Below are 21,593 nucleotides of genomic sequence, written 5' to 3' on the forward strand. Positions count from 1 at the left end.
GTGCCTTGTATTAGATGAGGATATTGATATAATAGGCATTACAGAAATGTGGTGAAACCGTGACAGTGAAAGGGACATGGTTATACCAGGGTACAAAATATACAGCAATGACAGAGTAGGTTGTGCTGGTGGGAGGAGTGGCACTATATGTGAAAGAAAGGGCACAGAGTCAAATATAGTAAACATTTTAAATGAATCAAACTATACCATAGAATCTGCATGGCTAGAAATTCCATGTATAGCAGTATGAATGTACTACCGACCACCTAACCACAATGGTGATGGTGATTGTGAAATGTTCAGAGAGCTTAGAGAGGCTACAAAAACAGAAAACCCAATAATAAAGGGGGATTTCAACTATCCCCATATTGACTGGGGAGATGTCATCTCAGAGATTAAATTTCTAGACACTTTTAATGACTGCTTCTTGGAGCAGCTATTCAGGGAACCCACTACAGGAGAGGCAGTTCTTGATTTAGTTTTAGGTGGAGCACAGAATCTGGTCTAAGAGGTGAGTATAGCTGAACTGCTCAGTAATAGTGACTATAATGTAATTAAATTGAACATCCTTGTAAGAGAAAAAATGCCAAAGAAACCCACCACAGTAGCATTTAACTTCAAAAAGGGCAACTACACAAAAATTAGGATGATAGTTAAATGGAAATTAAAAGAAAGAGTCACAAGAGTGAAATGCCTGCAAGCTGCATGGAAAGTATTTTAAAACACCATAATAGAGGCTCAAACTAACCATAACCCAAATAAATAAAAAAAAACAGTAAGAGGATCAAAAAAAAAAAATGCCACCGTGGCTAAACAACAGAGTAAAAGAGGTGGTTAAAGGCAAAAGGACATTCTTTAAAAATTGGAAATCAAATCCTACTGAGGAAAATAGAAAAGAGCATAAACTCTGGCAAGAAAATTGAAAAGTATAATGAGGTGGGCCAAAAAAAGAATTGAAGAGCAACTAGCAAAATACACAATAACAAACAGCAATTTTTTAATTACATCAGAAGTACGAAGCCTGCCAAACAATCAGTGGGGCCACTGGATAATCAAGGTTCCAAAGGAGCACTCAAGGAATACAAGGCCATTGCGGAAAAGCTAAATGAATTCTTTGCATCGGTCTTCACTGCAGAGGATGTGAGGGAAATTCCCACACCTGAGCCATTCTTTTTAGGTGACAAATCTGGGGAACTGTCCCAGACTGAGGTGTCACTAGAGGAGGTTTTGGAACAAACTGATAAAATTAAACAGTAACTTTACTTCTCTCACTGAGCCCACCCTCTGACTTAACCAACAGTCCCTCCCCGCCACTGTAACTGCTTCCATATGGCTTACCTTTGCCCTCAGACTCACAAACCAGATAGGTATCTAAATGGATACAATTGTTGGTGCTGTTAATTTGACTGATAATATCTGCCCTGCCCTGGCCAGAGCCATGGGGAGGAAGGGCCAAGCTCTTAGCCCCCCCACCCCACCCCAGCTGAGGCCACAGAGGGGCTGAGAGCAGTGAGCGGGGGCATGGCCTTGACCAGAAGAGGCAGGGCAGGGGGCTAGCCTCCCCAGGGGGAAGCTTCTGAAATGTTCACCTAGCCATGGTCTGAATCCCTTTATTGTCCTTGTATTCCATTTAACCTTCCCCCCGTCATTTTTCTTTGGTCTGGTGTCAGTGAGTGATTGTCTAAAATGCCACAATTGCCTTCACTCACAAGGCCGATGGCTCATTCTACAGCATAAAGTGACTCGAGGGGAAGATTGCTCTATAACACATCCCTTCAAAGAGAGAGATCTTTTGGGGGGGTTTTAAGACTGATCATGACTATCACAAAGGCCTGTTCATTGGCCATGCTGGTAATTGAATAGTAATTTCCGAAGTGCTCTCTTTGGTAGCCATATTTTGCTGATAGCTGCTGCTCAGAGTGCTGCTGCAGAACATTACCATGGAAACATAGACTAGGAAGACGGAAAGGGCTACGGTCCGCTAATGTCCAGCGCCAGGAAATCACTCAGCCATTAGGAACAGAGGATGTAACTGTGCCTAACTCCCAACTTTAATGCTGCGACTAAAAATAAAAAACTCAAAGTGTCCTGATTGTAAAATTCCTCCCTGATCGCAAAGTTGTTCTGTTTATATCTCTATGTGTGAATTTCACCCTTGTGCAGAGGTTGGGTTGCCAACTTTCCAATTGCACAAAACCAAACATCCTTGCCATGCCCCTGCCATGCCCCTTTCCCGAGGTCCCACCCCTCCTCTGAAGCCCCATCCCCCACTCATCCAGCCCCCGCCCTCTGTCGCTCACTCTCCCCCACACTCACTCACTTTAAATGGGCTGGGTTAGGGGGTTGGAGTGTGGGAGGGGGTGAGGGCTCCAGCTGGGGGTGCTGGCTCTGGGATGGGGCCAGAAATTAGGGATTTAGGGTGCGGGAGGGGGCTCTGGGCTGGGGCAGGGAGTTGGGGAGTGCAAGGGGGTGGGGCTCCAGCTGGAGGTGCAGGCTCTGGAGTAGGACTGGGAATGAGGGTTGTGGGGTGGAGGATGGGGCTGGGGCCAAGGGGTTGGGAGTGTGGGAGTGGGCTCAGGGCTGGGCGTTGAGGTGCGGGAGGGGGTGGGGGCTCCAGAAGGGAGTTAGGATGTGGGAGGGGGCTCAGGGCCGGGGTTGGGGTGTGGGAGGGGGTGCGGGGTGTGGGCTCTGGGAGGGAGTTTGGGTGTGGGAGGGGGCTCCGGGCTGGGGTAGGGGGTTCAGGTGTGGGAGGGGGTGTGGGGTATGAGCTCTGGGAGGGAGTTAGGGTGCTGGAGGGTGTTCCAACCTGGGGCAGGGAGTTTGGGTAGTGGGTTACAGCCAGGCAGTGCTTAATTCAGGCGGCTCCCGGTTGGTGGCGCAGCGGGGCTAAGTGGCTCTGCGCTGCTCCCAGAAGCAGCCAGCATATCCAGCTCCTAGGCGGAGGCGCAGATAGGTGGCTCTGCACAGTGCGTGCTGCCTGAGCCTGCAGGCACCACCCCCACAGCTTCCATTGACAGTGGTTCCCAGCCAATGGGAGCTGCAGAGTTGGCGCTGGGGGCGGGGGCAGCACCTGGAGCTTCCCTGATTGCCCCTGCACCTTGGGGCCGGACATACCGGCCGCTTCTGGGGAGCTACACAGAGCCAGGGCAGGCAGAGAGTTTGCCTTAGTCCTGCTGTGCAGCCAACTGGTCTTTTAGTGTCCCAGTCAACAGTCCTGACCAGAGCCGCCAGGGTCCCTTTTCGACTGGGCGTTCCGGTCAAAAACCAGATGCCTGGCACCCTATGCAGAGGGTCAGCTCAAGGCCTATGCACCTCTTCAGCCCTATTCTGTGGGTGCATAGGGCTTGTGCTGGCCTTCTGCACAGGGCTGCATTTCAGCCTGTTGAGATTAGGAGTAATCATGGAATCTTTCCTGTATTGAATGTTTTTTGATTGCTTGTGATCCTGCCCCCATTCAAGTCAATGGAAAAAAAGCCCATTGAATTCTATGGTACGGGTCCCTAATAGAATACCTAGGAACCTTAACTCTGAATTTATTGCTGTGTTGTTAAGATTTGTTTTGCAAATAGTGGGGTGTGGTGGTGGTGTGGGTTTCTTTGTTTTTTTCATTATACTCAATTCAAGGATTTCTTGCGTCTCTATTATAACAACGCGTTTCACAGCAAGTTGGGGTTTATTCTTTGAAATGGTTTTGAGGAAAACGTCTTTTTAAAGAAAAAAAATGAACTTTTCATTCACCTAAAAATCATTTGATATTTTGACTGGTTTCAGAGTAGCAGCCGTGTTCGTCTGTATCCGCAAAAAGAAAAGGAGTATTTGTGGTACCTTAGAGAAATTTGTTAGTCTCTAAGGTGCCACAAGTACTCCTTTTCTTTTTTTGATATTTTGAGGAGCACGTGGCAGTAATTAGCCAGTTCATTACTGTGCTAATTATATCTTCTGAACTTTATCAAGATAACTGTCCTCTGTTTAATGGCTCATTGAGTTACAGCCCAGGACCCTTCCATTTCAAGAGCCATAGGAATAGCTAGTAATAAATATAGGACTACTGTCCTTTGCTGAAACACTGTCATCCATCTGCTGGTAGAACCTCTCCATACTTTGGGGCAAATCCAACCCTTCCTACACAGCCACAGAAAATCCTTTGGCCGTGGAAGCAGTCTGGTTCCAGCAGGTGGGCGTGGTTGCATTGAGCATGCGGATGCTTAGAGCATCTGTTCAGTGCCCAGCCTTGGAACATAGCATCTGCACCTTTGTCTGTTTTGAGAGAGACTCCGATGTCCAGTCTTAGGAACATGCGGGAGACAAAGGAAATCAGGCTATTGTGTTTAATGTGTAGGCTTTTCTTTTCATTTTTTATTAATTATATCGTGTCCCCCAAACTGCTATGAGCCCTAGACAGAGCCCTACTTCAAAGAGCCTATGGTCTAGAACGTACAGGCAAGAGAAGAGAAGGAAAACAAGGGTAGGCTTGGGTTGTTTAAAGTCTTCTAATTTTTGTACTCTTATTTAATTTGGTTTTTGATAGTCTCCCAAAGTTTACACATCTTCTTCCCCAACCCTTCTCCCTGTGTTTTTTATTTGAGCCCTTTCTTATTTACTGTCTGACACTCTCCCGTTCCTGTTATTGTAAAACTTCCCTGCTTTCTTATTAATCCTTACCTATTACCTCCCCCCTCGCAGCCACCCTCCCAGAGTTATCATGAATTCAGAAGTGGCCCTTGACCTTAACCAGATGGCTTTATATTGCAGAAGTGTTGAATACCCAATGTCTCTGTTGAGAGCTGCAGGTGCAAGGCATTTCTGAAAATTAATCAATAACCCCTTGAGACTGGCAGTTTGGTTTTGACCTAGTTCCCTTGCGCTTTCTGGAGTATCCAAGACTCACCTCCTCTCCTTTACTCTGCTCCACCCTAATCCATTGCGGTCCAAAGGTAGGTGATATCACCAGTTACTAAAGTCACTAGAGTACAACGAAGAGCAGCACTGTTGATACTGAGCCATTGTTGAGGCTGTGACGGATGCCTGCTGCCACTGCAGTCCTGCCCAGCTGCACGATCTCTCACCTCATGGGTACAAGGGTTTGACTGGCTCTTCCAAAGGAAATAGGTGGCACTTCAGTTCCAAAAAGGAGGGGGGCTGAGGCTTTGCGGAGAGCCTACTGCTCTGTGCAGTGCTGCTGCTTTTTTTTTTGGCTGGGCCCCGTTTCACTGGGGAAGGCAAGTGAGAGAGTTTGTCATCCTCACTGTCACCTTGGGGCCCAGCCCCAGAAAGAGTGCACCCAAGTAGTGATATAGAACGAAGCAGGTAGCAGAGATTCAGAATTCCGCATCGCTGATTTGAGCGTGAAAATTAACTGAGTAGGGCCTGAGTGCCTTGGGTCCTGCCAGATTAGAAATTGGGGCTGCTCAGCACCGTGTAGGATTGGGCCCTGAACTGGCATGTACTATGTGTCAGATTATCAAGAACTAAATGAATTTGCAGAGCAAATCACATTCTGATGTGGGAGTAGAGTTTGGGTGCTGTCCAGGCTTCACAGGTGACTGATCAATATACATGAGCACAGAATAACATAATTTTCTCTCCCTTTCTCATCCCAAGGTTTTCAACCATCAGAAATCTGGAAAAGCAACTGGATGAGAAAGGGAGAGAAAATTATGTTTTTCTTTGCTCATGTGCATCAATCACCTGTGAAACCTGGACACTAGCCAAGCCTTATCCCACCAATCTTAGGCGGCGAAACTATTTCTGAAGATGAAGGCTGTTTCTGATGTGAATGGAACTTCTCTCCCACTGATTGCAAGAGGAGCTTTGTTTCCGCTCATTTAAAAACAAACAACCCATTATTTAAAGTATTTTCACAGCTAGATAGATCAGGTGTTAAAATATTACAAGTTACCAACAGGCCTTTTTCTACTTTGCTGACTAAACTGTCTGCATAACAAACAAAACACACACAATGTAGTAATAAAAATCTGAAGCCAGTGACAAACTATTTCTGATTATCATTAACTATCCATCCATCGTCAAGCTTCACAATGAGCATAGTCTTCATCTCCCACTGACTTCCCCTGAAACAAACCAGTCCCTTCACTTTTCACATGCCACATCTCATGCCAGAGTGAAATTTTCTTCTGGGAACTCTGGAAAATATCACAGGAGGAGGAATTTAAAAGATACAGTGCTACATCTTTGCTCCCATTCAGGCAGCACAAAGCAGCCAGGATGCCTGTAAATCCAGTCCCTGAAGATGCCCCACGAACAGGGAAGTCTGTGGGGTGTGTAGAGCTGTCTCAACTCCTATGCAACCCCTCACCCAACCTCACCTTCAGTGTAGGGGGAAATGTCCAGGAGAAAAGGATGTGGCCAGGGTGCCCCTGAAGCTGGCTGATCCCTAGCTCCATGTATGGCCCCTTGAAGCCATGGATAGCTGGGTATAAGGCCAGGTCTACATTAGAAGCTTTTGTAACTATAGCAATGTTAACTAAAAGTGGGATGGATTTATTTATTTTGGGTGACATTTCTGTGCAGGCAAAAGCCCTAGTGTAGATGCAGTTGTACTGGCACATAGGCCATGTCTAAATTAGAAGTCTAGTGTCCCCTCTCCACCCTGTTTCCTTCTTTAATGCCAATCTGCTTACAGGTTTTGATAGACAGGTCTGGGTTCTTCTGGATCCCACTACCCACTCAGCAAGGTGCATCTTTTTTATTTTACCTTATGAAATTTATTTGGCGGTGCCTCCACCCCACTCGCTCCTTCCTGGCAGGGTCACCAGGGCAGCTTGGGAGGAAAATTCTAACCATAGGTAACCCCCACTTCTTTGCCAGATAGTTGGAGGCTCCCAAGAAATAACACAAATACATACAATGTACTCAACCCAGTAATTATATTAAACAGGAGACAAATATAACATAGCAGGGTTAAACACTATTCTTAGGATCACCGGTGCCAAGGCAGATAATACCCGTGACTTTCCCCAGTCATGGGACCTGATGTAGCAAATGTAAGATTAGTGTCCTGTTGGTACATGTACTTTGCTGAGGCCCTTGATGACCTATGACCACAATATCTTCTCTGCAGTGGTTTAGCAGTCTGGCTGACTGGATTCAGTACAGCCCAAAGGACTCACAAGTGGGAGGAGGTGGTAAGTCCCTCCACTATGGACTAATATGCAGCAGGTTATAAAATCCCCAAACCCTTACACCCTGGCTTGAGGACAGAGTTCAGGAAGTAGGGAGTGCCCAAAACAATTTCCCTGACTGACTAACTAAAAGATGGTTCACTCACAAACTCCATGAATGATCCTCTGCTGGCAGGGATCCTCTTCAGGCAGGAGTCAGGCTGCTTTTGGTCCCAGATTTCCCCTCCCCACAAAGGGGTGCAGGCCTTAAGGTGCAGATTACACAACTATACTAAAATCCAAACTGTAATCTCCTAGCCCAGCATCCAGACACACTCACAGCAGGCAGCAGCCCTGAATTAGCAGACTGAGCAGAGCTGACCATGTGGTGACTGGTCTCACCTAGGGAGCTGGGGGCTAACTCAGCCTGGCTGGGGAAGTTTACCAGCAAAAAGACTCTACAAACTGGGAGTCATCAGTGGAGAAGAAAAAGCCCAGCTGAGGGATCTGCTGTCAGGTCCCTAGAGGCCAGTTCTCAGGGGGAACCCTGTATGCAGGCCTGGGACTCACCAGGTCCCCACACAACCAGTCCTGCCCTTGCCCTGGCTGGCTCCAGACTGTCTCAAAAAATGGCTTCTCCCCTTTTCTGAGCTCCCTGGGAAGGGCATCTCACTCCTATTAGTTGCTGGACAGACTCTGAGTCTGCCTTGGCTCCCCCTCCCTACCAGGGACAGCGTGCCTCTCCCTGAGCTGCCAGCAGACAGGGTCCCAGGAACCTGGGTAATCTCCTTGGGGGTTACAGAAGGTTATAGCTATATCAGCAAAACTTTTCAGTGTAGGTTAAGTCCAAGTTAGAGTAGCCCTAAGTCTACTCTAGTGCTAGCCCTGAACTTGCCCAGACTTGCGGATTGTGGTCATTCTGGTCCTGTGCCAAGTGCGGCTGGGTTTGATCAAAGTTATAAAGATTTCCAAAATTTCCTTGTCCTTCTCTTGGGAGCGAGTGTGGTTTTGAGGTCAATGGAACTGCATATGAGTAAGTGTTTGCAGGATGAAGCCCTGCTCTCTTTGCTTCTGCGGAGAGAGATCAAAGGGAACTTGATATTAGAGAAAATATGAGTATGCTGTCGTGGTGGGCTCAAGCCACACAGTTTAGAGCCAAATTTGTCTAAAGTCTGAGTGGTAGCTCAGGCCTATCTCTGATAAACTGGGTATTTTAACTCCAGTGTCTATAAAAATAATCGGAGGGGGAACAGAATACAAGATGAGGGATGCTTCTGAGTGTGGTTGAGGATGATGCAACAACAAGTAATGGCCTGAAGCTAAGAGTATCAGTTCCAAGAACTGGAGCATGCTCACAAACCCTGATATGCTGGTGAATCCCTTGGGGGATGTGACCGGCAGGCTGAGAAGCACTGGGCTAGAGAAGCACAGAAGATCCTTTCTGATATTGTCAACTAATTGTGTATGAGTATGTAGTTCTGTACATAGAACAATGAACTTAACAGATTTAAACTGTTCTAAAATTAACTTCCCTCCCAAAACAAACATGTCTGCCTGGAATTTCCTCCAACCTGGTAAGTGTCAGTGTCTGAAGTTTTGAAATCACTGAGACATTAAACCCTTATAACCAGAGTGGCTTATAAAAGGGTGCCATCATAAATTATTTTTAAATATACAATAGTGCTGTTAAACTGGCATTAAGATTGTGAGCCCAGCTTTTAAACATGAGCTCCTTAATAGGATATGCACATTCTGGGCCTCAACTTGTCACTTGTTTGTGTAAATGAGCATTTTCCTCCCCCTAAGTTCAGAGGTGAGCATCTACATATGGCATTTAGATGTCCTATTAAATAGCCCACATTAAAATGTGTTTGTATTTATTGTATATCAAGGCTGAGGTTCATAATCATCTGATTCACTGCAATAAAAGTTTAAAACATAAGTCTCTTTAGGAAAGGGGTGACAGTGGACGAGAAGCTGGATATGAGTCAGCAGTGTGCCCTTGTTGCCAAGAAGGCCAATGGCATTTTAGGATGTATAAGTAGGGGCATAGTGAGCAGATCGAGGGACGTGATCCTTCCCCTCTATTCGACATTGGTGAGGCCTCATCTGGAGTACTGTGTCCAGTTTTGGGCCCCACACTACAAGAAGGATGTGGATAAATTGGAGAGAGTCCAGCAAAGGGCAACAAAAATGATTAGGGGTCTGGAACACATGACTTATGAGGAGAGGCTGAGGGAACTGGGATTGTTTAGTCTGCAGAAGAGAAGAATGAGGGGGGATTTGATAGCTGCTTTCAACTACCTGAGAGGTGGTTCCAGAGAGGATGGTTCTAGACTATTCTCAGTGGTAGAAGAGGACAGGACAAGGAGTAATGGTCTCAAGTTGCAGTGGGGGAGGTTTAGGTTGGATATTAGGAAAAACTTTTTCACTAGGAGGGTGGTGAAACACTGGAATGCATTACCTAGGGAGGTGGTAGAATCTCCTTCCTTAGAAGTTTTTAAGGTCAGGCTTGACAAAGCCCTGGCTGGGATGATTTAATTGGGGGTTGGACTAGATGACCTCCTGAGGTCCCTTCCAACCCTGATATTCTATGATTCTATGAAAAGCTAGTTTAATATTGACTAAGTGAAAGAACATAAGGGCTATATCTACACTTGGAGCTGATTCCCAATTTGAGTAGACATACTTGGGCTAGTTTGATAACAGCTAGCATGCTGTAGCCATGGCAGCACACACAGTGGCCATAGGCACACGGGCTAGCTGTGCTGAGTACAAACCTGTGCTGCCACTTGCCACTGCCCAGGCTACTGTGGCTACACTACTCATTTTCGTTGGCTAGCTCAATGAGAGGTCCTGGGAATCACACCCCCAGCTCAAGTGTAGATGTAGTCTAAAACAATATTTAATAGGCAGCTGCTGTAAAAGAAATTTGATTGCTTTTTACCTGTGTTGTCATAATATGTGTACAGTTAGGGAAGGAAAAAAATATTTGCTATTTTCCAAGGAACTTCATGTTAATTACCATAGGAACCTTTCCACGTAACCAATCTTGTAACTTGAAAAGTGCATTCAGTGCAAAGAGATGCGATTCAGCATTAAGACTGGAAAGGTCTGAGACAGAGAGCAGTTCATGCATGAAAAGGCTAAACTTCATACTGCTTTTCTCAGCTTTATTTATTGTCCTCTTGAATTTCCTGGCTGAAATTAATTAATTCCTGTCATTTCTATTTCAGCAATTTGTAAAAGCCAAGTCCATCATATGTAGCTTGAGAATACAGACAGATGGGTACAAAGACGGGAAAGATAGGCTTAGAGTGACAACTAGTGTTCAGTTTTGTTTCTTTCTTTCCAGCTTAATAGAAAAAACAGAAAACAAGAGACAAAGTGGGTGAGGTAGTATCTTTTATTGGACCATCTTCTCTTAGTGAGAAAGACAAGATTATGAGCTTACACAGAGCTCTTCAGGGCTGGGAAACTTACTTAGGGTATCAGAGGAACAGCCGTGTTAGTCTGTATTCGCAAAAAGAAAAGGAGTACTTGTGGCACCTTAGAGACTAACCAATTTATTTGAGCATGAGCTTTCGTGAGCTACAGCTCACTTCATCAGATGTTTACCGTGGAAACTGCAGCAGACTTTATGTCCACACTACAAACTTATGTAAACCTAAGTTATGTTGACATACGTCCACTTCAGTAATTAAATTGCTTTTGCATGTCCATGCTATGCTCCTTGTGTTGGCATTGCGCATCCTCACCAGGAGCACTTGCAACAATTGAACTGTCAGTGTGGGGCACAGTGGGATGGCTTCAGAAAGCCAGCAGCAGTCAACGTGAGCAATGCAGGGTTTACCCTGACACTGCATCAGACAAAATATATCAACCTAAGCACTACACCTCTCACGGAGTTGGATTTATTAAGTCAGCGTAGGGTGAGTTACATCAGCGGGAGTGACATTTTAGTGTAGGTGCTGTGGCAAATTGCCAGCACTACTATGATGGGTCTCACGCTTTCTCTTCTTGGGGTGACATTCAGGGCACAGTTTCTTGCCCCTGAACTGGGGTATTAACTGCCCCACTAGTGTCCTAGATTAGTGGAGAGGGAGGGACCTGGGCCCACCCACTAATCTGGGTCCCAGCCCAGGGGCCCTAGCGATAGCAGTAAACCACTTGCACTAGCGGTTCCTTCCCCAGGCTACTTCCCTCTCCTGCCCTTCAGCTTATGGGGCTTCCTGCCCTCCCTCTGCACAAACCAGGTGTCCCTTTACCTAGGGTCTTGGTCTTCTTAGCCCACCACAGCACTTCTCTAAACTCTCCTCTACTTCCCTCCAAACTGCTCTCTGCTCCAACACCAATCCGCTCTCTTTCACCTCCTCCAAACTGCTCTCTACTCCAACACCAATCTACTCTGCTTCAACTGCTCCTCTTGTCTGATTGAAGCAGGGGGGTTTTATCAGGTGACTGGCTTCAGGTGCTCTAATTGGCTTCAGGTGCTTTAATTAATCTACAGCAAACTTTCTTCCCTCTACAGGGAATAAGAGTCCCTTCTCACACTCTCCTGTTGCCCTTTGGCCATGCTGTATCACAATGCTTAAAGTGAAGTGAGCTGTAGGTCACGAAAGCTTATGCTCAAATAAATTGTCTCTAGGGTGACTCTGTTAGTCTCTGAGGTGCTACAAGTACTCCTTTTCTTTTTGAGAATGCTTAAAGAGTTAGGTCGATGTAAGCTGCCTTGCATCGACCTAACTCTGTGGTGTAGATCAGGGTTCAGAGTGTCACTGCTAAATACAAGGTGAACAAAGTGTTTGGCATAAGTAGATAACACATATTTCAAGGGACCATTCAAGATAAAGTGACCCATTAACAGCCCTCTAGTCATAGGGAGAAATGCAAGTGGCAGGGGAAAAGCAACTGAGGAGGGGAGTTGTTAGCTGGTTATAGATTGTTTTCATAAGTCATAAATCCAGTGTCTCTGATCTGTCCATGACTTTTAGTGTCTAGCAAAGTTATTAATTTAAGCTGTCAGGGTCATTTTTTGGAAGTGGTGTGCAGGTTTCCTTTGAGGATGAGGACGGATAGGTCAGATACGGAGTGATCGCTTTGTGAAAAGTGTTCACCCACAGGTGATGTGGTGTTTTTGCATTTTGTCATTTCCTGTGTGAGTTCATTCAAGAGCATAGGGGTTGTCTGGTTTTACCCATGTAGCTGTTATTGGGGCATTTCTTGCACTAGATGAGGTATACCACATGTTGTGATAGGCATGTGTAGGACCCATGGATCTTGAAAGATTGTTGTGGGTGGTGTTTGATCACTGGAGCAGTGGAGATATGTCTGTAGGTTTTGCATCTGTTGTTCTGGCAGGGTCTGGTGCCGCTTTGAGTTGGTGTGTCCTGGTCTGTGGGGAGCTTGCTTCTCACAGTGAGCTTGGAGAAGTTAAGAACGTAAGAATGGCCATACTGGGTCAGACCAAAGGTCCATCCAGCCCAGTATCCTGTCTGCAGACAGTGGCCAATGCCAGGTGCCCCAGAGGGAGTGAACCTAACAGGTAATGATCTAGTGATCTCTCTCCTGCCATCCATCTCCACCCTCTGACAAACAGAGGCTAGGGACACCATTCCTTACCCATCCTGGCTGATAGCTATTAATGGACTTAACCTCCATGAATTTATCTAGTTCTCTTTTAAACCCTGTTATAGTCCTATTCTTCACAACCTCCTCAGGCAAGGAGTTCTACAGGTTGACTGTGCGCTGAGTGAAGAAGAACTTCCTTTTATTTGTTTTAAACCTGCTACCCATTAATTTCATTTGGTGGCCCCTAGGTTGGGTGGTTGTTTGAAGGCCAGAAGAGGGGGTTCAAGAAAGATTTCTTTCAGGATGGGTTATAGTTGTTGGATGATACCTCTTATGGGTTCCAGTGTGGGGTGGTAGGTGACAATTAGGTTATGAATTTCCACCACAGCTTCAACAACCACCACCTGTACATTAAACTCTCTTTGGAACACTCCCACACTAGCATCAACTTCCTGGACACCAGGATCAGCAACGGAACTCTACAGGCAGCTACATACAAGAAACAAATGGATCACCACACCTACCTTCATAGATCCAGTAACCCCTCCAAACACACCCAGAAATCTGTTATCTAAAGCCAGCACTCAGATACCACAGAATATGCTCCAAGGAGGAAGTCCGGGATATAGACCAGAATACAGTTCAAACCACCATCACCAAACAAGGACACTCCACAAGAAAAGTAGATCGCATCATGGAATGAGCCACTCAAATACCCCAAGAGAATCTGCTTCAATACAGAAATATTCCCGTCCCCCCCAAGATCGCACATGCCTAGTTGTCACCTATTCGGGTGGTTTGGGGTCATTAATTTTAATTTTGCAACCCCATCACCAGGGGTGCTGGAACAATTTGTATAGTGGGGGTACTGACAGCCATTGAACCAAACTGTAAACACTGTATATGATGGAAACCACTTCAAGCCAGGGGGTGCAGCAGCACCCCCAGCACCCCTAGTTCCAGCACCTATGCCAACCACAATAGCTCCAGTGCCAAACCTTAATTCCTTTAGCTTCACCCAACCCTATCAATACTATGTAATAATAATGTAGTATAACATCAGAATAGAGATCGGAGGTTCCTTCAAATGTTTTGTAACCTGACATCCTACAGTTGTGATTACCTCTTTCACCAGGATCTTATCTCTTATAGAGAAAAATGCACGCAGTTTTTCCCAGCAGTATTTACTTATAAATATATAACAGGTGCTTTTCACCTCAGTTACAATTAAGCTATATTACTATTACAATATAAAATCACCTAAGGTATGATTCTATTAATTGTTTCCATGGTAAGTATATAAACTCCCACAAAGTCTTTTAAAAATGCTAGGCCTAATTCTGTACTGCCTTGTTTTTGTGAAGTCATTTAGGCTGACATTTTCAAATTTTCATTATACTATGGGAATTAGGTGGTCAAATTCCATTGAAATGTAATGGGAGTTTTGTGTTTATTTGAAAATCCCAGGCTTACAGCAGTGCAAATTTGGGTGTAAGATGTTGCCATTTTTATTTGATTTGGTCTATTTGCACTCCACACGTGGGCAAATGGCTACTCAAGGTGCAAAGCATGCCTTCTGTCAGTAGAAAGCAGAACCCCATTACATAAATACTAGAGCTGTGCAAAGGATTTCCTGATGTTGAATTTTTTTCATTCTGAATTGGAATGAAAACCAAAAAATTTAAATTCTCCATAAAGGAAAATTGAGGGAGAAATTCTAAATGTTTCTTTTAGATTTTGATATTTTAAAAAGTGTTGTATTGTATTATAATCTAGAATAGAAAATACAGAATGCAAAACAAAACATCATTTAAACATGAAAAACTGAAAAGTTTCATTCAGAAAATATTGCAATGGGACATTTTGACATTGTTGGAACTTTTTTGCATTTTTTTCCTAAACAAAATTCTGGTGAAATTGACCCAATTTCATGAAGTATTTTGATGGAACTGCTAGTTCTGTTCTCTGCCGACCACTGATCAGTTTAATAGAATTAAGCAGGACATTACTAATTTGCAGGTATCACTTATAAATTTCTTAAACTTAGAGATCAATAAAAGTAGTAAAACATAAATGTACTATGTGTTACCTCTTCTCCTTCTTCAACATGATAATCCTTCCTTTGGTTTGGTCCTCCAACAAACATCACATTCAGCTGCTGACAGTGCCTGGAAAAAATATTTTAAAGAGATCAGTAAGAATATCTTGCATTTCTATATTTCATCTGAGGATTTAGAAGTATTTTACAGTCAATAACTAATTTATTAAATAGTTTAGGCAATATGGCCCAGTGAATAGGCCCCTGGACTGGAATTCAGGAGACCTGGGTTTTATAACATGCTTTGAGATCTAAAGATGAAAAGTGCTATATGAGAGCTAGGTATTATTATTGTTGCAATATCACCTGATCAGACTAGAAGTTTGTAAGTAAAATGTAATGCTTCACAGCTAGTAAAGTTACTGAAAGCTATTGATGTTAAGAATGCTGGTCCTGAATCCTCTCTCGCTTACACCACTCTTACAATGGTGCCACAGGAATGAGTTCACCAGAGTTGCACCTGATTCTAAAGTGGTGGAAGTGAGAGGGGAATCAGGCCCTCTGTCTAATTCTGCCATGCTTATGAATTCTGATGAGCACTTTTTCTCTCAGTTCTACTACTCCGAATGCCAAAATTAGCCTTCAGGCAGCTCCCTTCAGGCTAGACTGTACCTCCAAGTTCCATGTGCAGAAGGGACCCTCTATGTGTGGATCTCACCCTTCCCCCAGGTCAGCAGCCAGAGGTATTACATTTCCCAGGTAGTATCTTACACCACAGAGAGACCCCTACTGAAGGGGATGCTGGGAATAGAGCTGGGAACAGCTCTGGCTGGGAAGTCCTTGGTAGTCCAGTTGCAGTGGAGCAACACTACCATGAAATGCAACTCCGGGATGAGAGCAGGGGGACACAGAGCTACCACAGAGATAGAGAAGCAATCTGTTCACATTGAATCTGGGCCTCAATGCTGAGTGTGTTGTCACCATGCCTACACTCAGCCATCTTCAACAGAGTCATGTTAGGAGAGTTTCTGAGATGTTGGAACATGCAAGTCAACTCGGGCTCACAGGGCTTAAGCTACGAGGCTAAAAATAGCAGTGTAGACGCTCCTGGTTGGGCTGGAGCCCAGGTTCTGAGACCCCCTTCCCTCACCAGGTTTCAGACCCCAGGGTCAGAGCTGGTGCTAGCCCATTGGGGCCTAAGCAGGCATATTTTCCAGCCCCCCCAACACTAAAACAGGCAAGTTCTTATAATAAAAAGCAAATAGGGGGCCCTCTTGAGCTGCTCAGGGCCTAAGCAATTGCTTAGTCTGCTTTTGCCAAGTGTGGGCTCTGCCCCGCCACCAGCCCAAGCAGGAATGCTGCTATGTTTAGCCCTGTAGCATGAACCCAAATCCGTTGACCCGGTCTCTGAGACTTGCTGTTGTGGGTTTCAGGAGACTCCTAAGTCACTTAGGCATTTTTGAAAAGGTTGCCCACTGTGATAGAAATGGTGACAGGATCACCACCTAATGCACCTCACACAACTGATTTTAGTGTGGAGATAGAACCAAAGTTTTGAAATAATTTCAGAAATCTGCTAGCCATTTTTGCCATAGACCCTGGAGTCCTTTTAAAAGCCCTGCCGACATTTTGATAGAGACAGGAGAATGGCAGAGAGAAACTTAGGAGCCATAGGTATTTATTAGACAAATTCAGTCTCTTTCACCATAGGCTGAGGTTACATTGAGAGATGAACATTTTCCAAAAACATTCACCATTATTTAACCAGCTCTGGTACAGCGTGGCACAGATGGGTTGATGCTGGTCACCCTAATGGGAATGATTTTTTCATTCTGACTTCTGTGAGATTCCCCTGCACAAGAACAATTTTCTGAAGCTTTGCGGAGAGATTTGACCCAAGGCAGGAAGAGTGTTTAGGGGTGGGGGAAAAAAAGTTTGCAGTAACAGCAAAGTAGATATCCCTTATTGATGAAGAGCAGAAAGGAGGAATATTCAAAATACTTCAACAATAGCACAGGTGCTGTGGTTCAAAGGTGCTCTTGTTAAGCTGAGAAATGAAGCCACCTTGCAAAAGTATAGCAGAATTCATTTTAAATGAATATTTCAAACTAATAATTGAATGAAAGAAATCAGAAACAGAAGACACTTTCTTGTGCTCTTTCATGCCATGAGATCTACTCAGACCGAGCATTTTTGTCTTTCTTTCTGTCTACAATAGAACATCAAACGGTACTTTCAATAGATGAGGGAATGTGCACATCCTCCATGAAATCTGTATCTTGGCATAGTTACTCAGAAAAGCAAGCATTTACACACAGTCATGAAAAGCATTAACATTCCTTAACTGTCAGAACCGGCTATTCGGCTTTCAATTACAAGGAATCCTTTGGGGTAGGAGAAAAAAAAGTGGTTCCTGGAAGTTTTGTTCATTTGCAGTTTCCTTTCGATGGATTAAAACATATATCACAGAAAATAAAAGGAACATAATATAATGTGAAAATTGGATTATAATATAAAAACATTATAATATATATAAAAAAGAGGGATAGGCAATGGAAACTCTTCTTAAGGAGACCCTTCTTTTCTGATTCATGTACTGTAGGTTCAGAAGCAAACACATTACGCTTTATTCCACTGACATAAGAAATAATTGTTATTACTGTGATTGGAAGAAGGTGCCAAATTCTGGACCCTGGCACAGCCACACTGCAAGTGTCCACACCGGTGCTTTTGTCAGTGAAACTTATGTCACTCGGAGGGGTGTTTTTTCATACCCCTGAGCGACATAAGTTATAACAACAGAAGTGCTAATGTAGACATAGCCTGAGTCACAGTCAGGAAACTGAATAGGCCGGAGCAGCTCGCAGAGCCCCCAGCTGACAGTGGTGGTAATGAATTTAACTCGCTCAGCATCCCTCTTCTTCCCTACCCCCTGGTTTTATGGATTACTCTGCTATTCTTTGATTGTAATAATGGGGTCATCCTTCACTTCTGGAGCTGGAGTGGCCCCTCTCTCACTGCTGGAATGGCTTTCGCCACCAAGTCTGGAAACACAAAGTGGGGGGGAAGTAGTGGTAATTTATTAGGTGAATCTCATAATTCACGAGTGTGATCCCATGAGATTTTTCTCCCATAGGGCCTAATCCAAAGCCCACTGAAGTCAGTAGAAAGAGTGCTGTAGACTTCAATGAACTGTGGATCAGGGCCATATATTGCAGTGTGCTGAACACAGCACTCCATCTATTTTAAAACATTAAACAGTTTTCAAGCACTTTCTGTCTTTTAAAAAAAAAGCCTGTGCCCAGACAGGAAGAACAATTTTATCCACACTCATTAATCTTTCCCATTTGCATGAAATTTACAGCAGGTTCCTTTTATCCCTCCCACTGTATTCTTTCATAGAATATCAGGGTTGGAAGGGACCTCAGGAGGTCATCTAGTCCAACCCCCTGCTCAAAGCAGGACCAATCCCCAATTTTTGCCCCAGATCCCTAAATGGCCCCCTCAAGGATTGAACTCACAACCCTGGGTTTAGCAGGCCAATGCTCAAACCACTGAGCTATCCCTGAAAATATTCAAGGTAAAACAAGATCTTCATTTACTTACATAAACTTATTGCAGACGGGGGGCAAAAAAGCAGCTTTGTTTTCTTCTATCCATTTTCTTACATTTACAAGCAGCTCCATGGCTCACCAGCAATGAGACTTTTGGGGAAGGTAATGAGCTGGCACAGAAGTATGCAGCCTGCACTCTGGTTAGGTTATTCCCACCACAAAGCTCTGGTGATTGGCTGATAAGATAGAGTTCTTCAGGCTGGGGTTTCAAAGGGAACTACTTTGTTCGATCAGCCAAAGGTTATTTTGTAGAGCAAACTATATTCTGGTAGCTTAGGCAATAATCAACTCATGCATTTCAAAAACATCTAGATCTTTGCTTAGCTCTGTTTAAACATATAAACTCTGTGTGCGTCTGTTAGCAGGGCTAGAAGAAGACAAGCATTCCATTTTTATTCATCATATTGTTGAAAGTACAGGTTAAATGTCAGTCAGTAGCATTATCATGAAAACAATATATATATATATATATATATATATATATATATGACAGAGAGAGAGATTTATTTTTTTTAAATAGATATTCCTGAAGCACTTAAGAGTGGAATAATGCACTGATTTGTTCATGATATTTAGTTCTCATAACTTGTCACAAGTGCAACTAGAGAATTTAAGTCAGATGTCAACAGGTTAGTATTGTAAGAAATCCACAGCTCCCTGGGAACTACACAGTTGTTACTATGTCAACTCGAAATGTTAGGAACGTCCTGCTACCAAAGCACAGAGCTGCTAAAGGAGAATCTCCATTAACTGTTAACAGTACAGGGCCCTGATACTGTAGATCAGTTCTGAATCCACATAGCAGAAGGCATTGCTAAATATTACAGTATTGCCTTTGAATCCTGAAACATCAGGAATGGGGATGTACATTTTTGAACTCTCAGATGGTGCATGACTAAGCAAAATGGGGGTAATTTTTTCTTAGGGTCAAATTTTCAGAATGTGATATCTATTGCTGAATTATCCAAAGTCAGTAATACAGATATTTGTCTTGGGCACTATCATTAGCTTGTGTACTTACTAGAATTTATATATAAAAAGGCAGATTCTGACTGGGTTATATCAGGGTAAATCTGGAGTAACTCTATTGAAGTCAATTGAATCCTGCCTACAAATTCCATTTGTGCATGTAAACAGAGTTTGTACTGAGTACAAGGGGGTTTTGTGGGTATGAGCGCTATCGTTTGTGCATACAACTGTCAGTGTGCTAAACTGTGTGTACGTAGAATTTCATGTGCACAAATGGTGGCTAGGTTGAGGCCTTTGAAAATATAACCCTTAAAGGAGAACTGTGAAAAGTGGGAGCAGTTATAGTTGCAAAACATCCTCTCTTGAAGCAGGAGTGTCCTTCCCTAGATGGGCAGACCTAGTGGACATCACTATGTTATGTGTACATTAGAGTTCTTTATACAAAAAATTCCCACAGTTGCTAATGCTGATGCAAGCTCAACCAGTGGCCGCAATACAGGGGTCCTTAGCATTTTAGGCTCCATGTAGACTCACTTCTGAATTTATCACCTTCTGTTTATGATTCTACATAAGTTTGATGACAGAATGTGGGGCTGTGACTTGACTATCATGAAATTCTTATGGCTGGGAAGGGGGGGGGGCGTGCAATCTGTTGTTATCAGCTTGTTGGGTAAACAACAAGTGGCAAACTGGCTGTGAATTATTAGGCATTACTGTGGTCTCATTAGTAAGTACAGATCTGTTTGTCATTCTCTGAACACCTGGGGTAGTTTCTGTTCTGTTTTCACTCTCAGTTCCTGGGGGATTTCCCACTGACTTTTATAAAGAAACAAACATATAGATTTTTTTTACCAATTAAAAAAATATTTTTGCATTGGTGACAAAAATAACAGTACAAAATTTACAAGGACTTGTTTCTTCTTGTCATAGCTTAGTCTTCCTAATATTTATATAATATGTATATATATTAAGGGGTGGCAACATGGTTTCTGCTTAAAGCTGAATTTTACATTCTCACTGAATTGCACATATGTGGCCAGATTGGCTTGAAAATTGATATGTTAAAGGGTAAAGTGCAAATATGTGGTAATTTGATCCAGGTGTTCCTTACACAGGAACTTGTCTACACAGGAAAGCTATACTGGTATAAACTAAGGGCATGGCTACACTTGCAGATGTAGAGTGCTTTGAGTTAAACCCGCCTTCATAGAGCGCAGTAGGGAAAGAGCGGCAGTCTGTCCACACTGACAGCTGCAAGCGCACTGGCGTGGCCACGTTTGCGGCACTTGCAGCGGCATTGGGAGCGGTGCATTATGGGCAGCTATCCCACAGAGCACCTCTTCCCACTCTGGCGCTGTGGCTTGTGGGAAGGGGGCAGGAAGTGCGGGGCATTCTGGGTCCTGTCCCAACGCCCCGTGATGCATCGGTTCGCATCCCAGCATTCCCTTTGCTTCCGTCCACATTTGGCACCATCTTTCAACGTTTTTTGTATCGCAAGCTCTGTCTTCCCTTTTGGTCAGTGGGAATGGAGCCCGAACTGCTGAGGAGTATGCTGACGAGTCTCTCCAGCACGTCACGTTTGGCAGTCGAGTTATTCCTTATGATGACAGTGAGGGCTCCAACGATGATATCGACTTGAGTAACACATATGACATGAGTTTGCTTGTGGCATTCATGGACATGCTCACGGCCACGGAACGCCACTTTTGGGCTCGGGAAACAAGCGCTGAGTGGTGGGATCACATCGTCATGCAAGTCTGGGATGACAAGCAGTGGCTGCAGAACTTTCGGATGAGAAAAGCCGCTTTCATGGGACTGTGTGAGGAGCTCGCCCCCAACCTGCGGTGCAAGGACACGAGATTGAGAGCTGCCCCAATGGTGGAGAAGCAGGTGGCTATTGCAATCTGGAAGCTGGCAACTCCAGACAGCTACCGATCGGTCGCTAACCAGTTTGGAGTGGGGAAGTCGACCGTTGGAATCGTATTGATGCAAGTTTGCAGGGCCATTAATCACATCCTTCTCAGAAGAACTGTGACTCTGGATAACGTGCATGACATTGTGGATGGCTTTGCACAAATGGGTTTCCCTAACTGTGGAGGGGTGATAGATGGCACGCATATTCCAATTCTGGCACCAGCCCACCTAGCCTCCAAGTACATTAATCGGAAGGGGTATTTCTCTACGGTTCTCCAGGGGCTTGTGGCTCACCATGGGCATTTCATTGGCATTAACGCAAGCTGACCCGAAAAGGTGCATGATGCATGCATCTTTCGGAACACT

At 44.4% G+C, this 21,593-nt stretch overlaps 1 protein-coding gene across 3 annotated transcripts in view; it reads right to left on the minus strand.

Moving 5' to 3' along the window:
- Positions 1-21,593, minus strand: part of HAAO (3-hydroxyanthranilate 3,4-dioxygenase) — a 68,579-nt gene that overhangs the window by 35,284 nt on the left and 11,702 nt on the right. For 2 of the 3 annotated variants that reach the window (XM_073335296.2, XM_073335295.2), the window contains exons 1-2: positions 18,337-18,475; positions 14,782-14,860 (exon numbers count right to left, since the gene is read on the minus strand). In XM_073335296.2, the coding sequence (XP_073191397.2) occupies positions 14,782-14,860; positions 18,337-18,416 (159 nt within the window). In that variant the 5' untranslated portion in view covers positions 18,417-18,475. Of the gene's footprint in view, positions 1-14,781; positions 14,861-18,336; positions 18,476-21,593 lie in introns of those variants that run through there. The other variant, XM_073335297.2, reaches the window with a different exon arrangement.

The sequence above is a fragment of the Lepidochelys kempii genome, chromosome 3, assembly GCF_965140285.1.
Source record: "Lepidochelys kempii isolate rLepKem1 chromosome 3, rLepKem1.hap1, whole genome shotgun sequence".
In the NCBI taxonomy this organism is placed as follows: Eukaryota; Metazoa; Chordata; order Testudines; family Cheloniidae; genus Lepidochelys; species Lepidochelys kempii.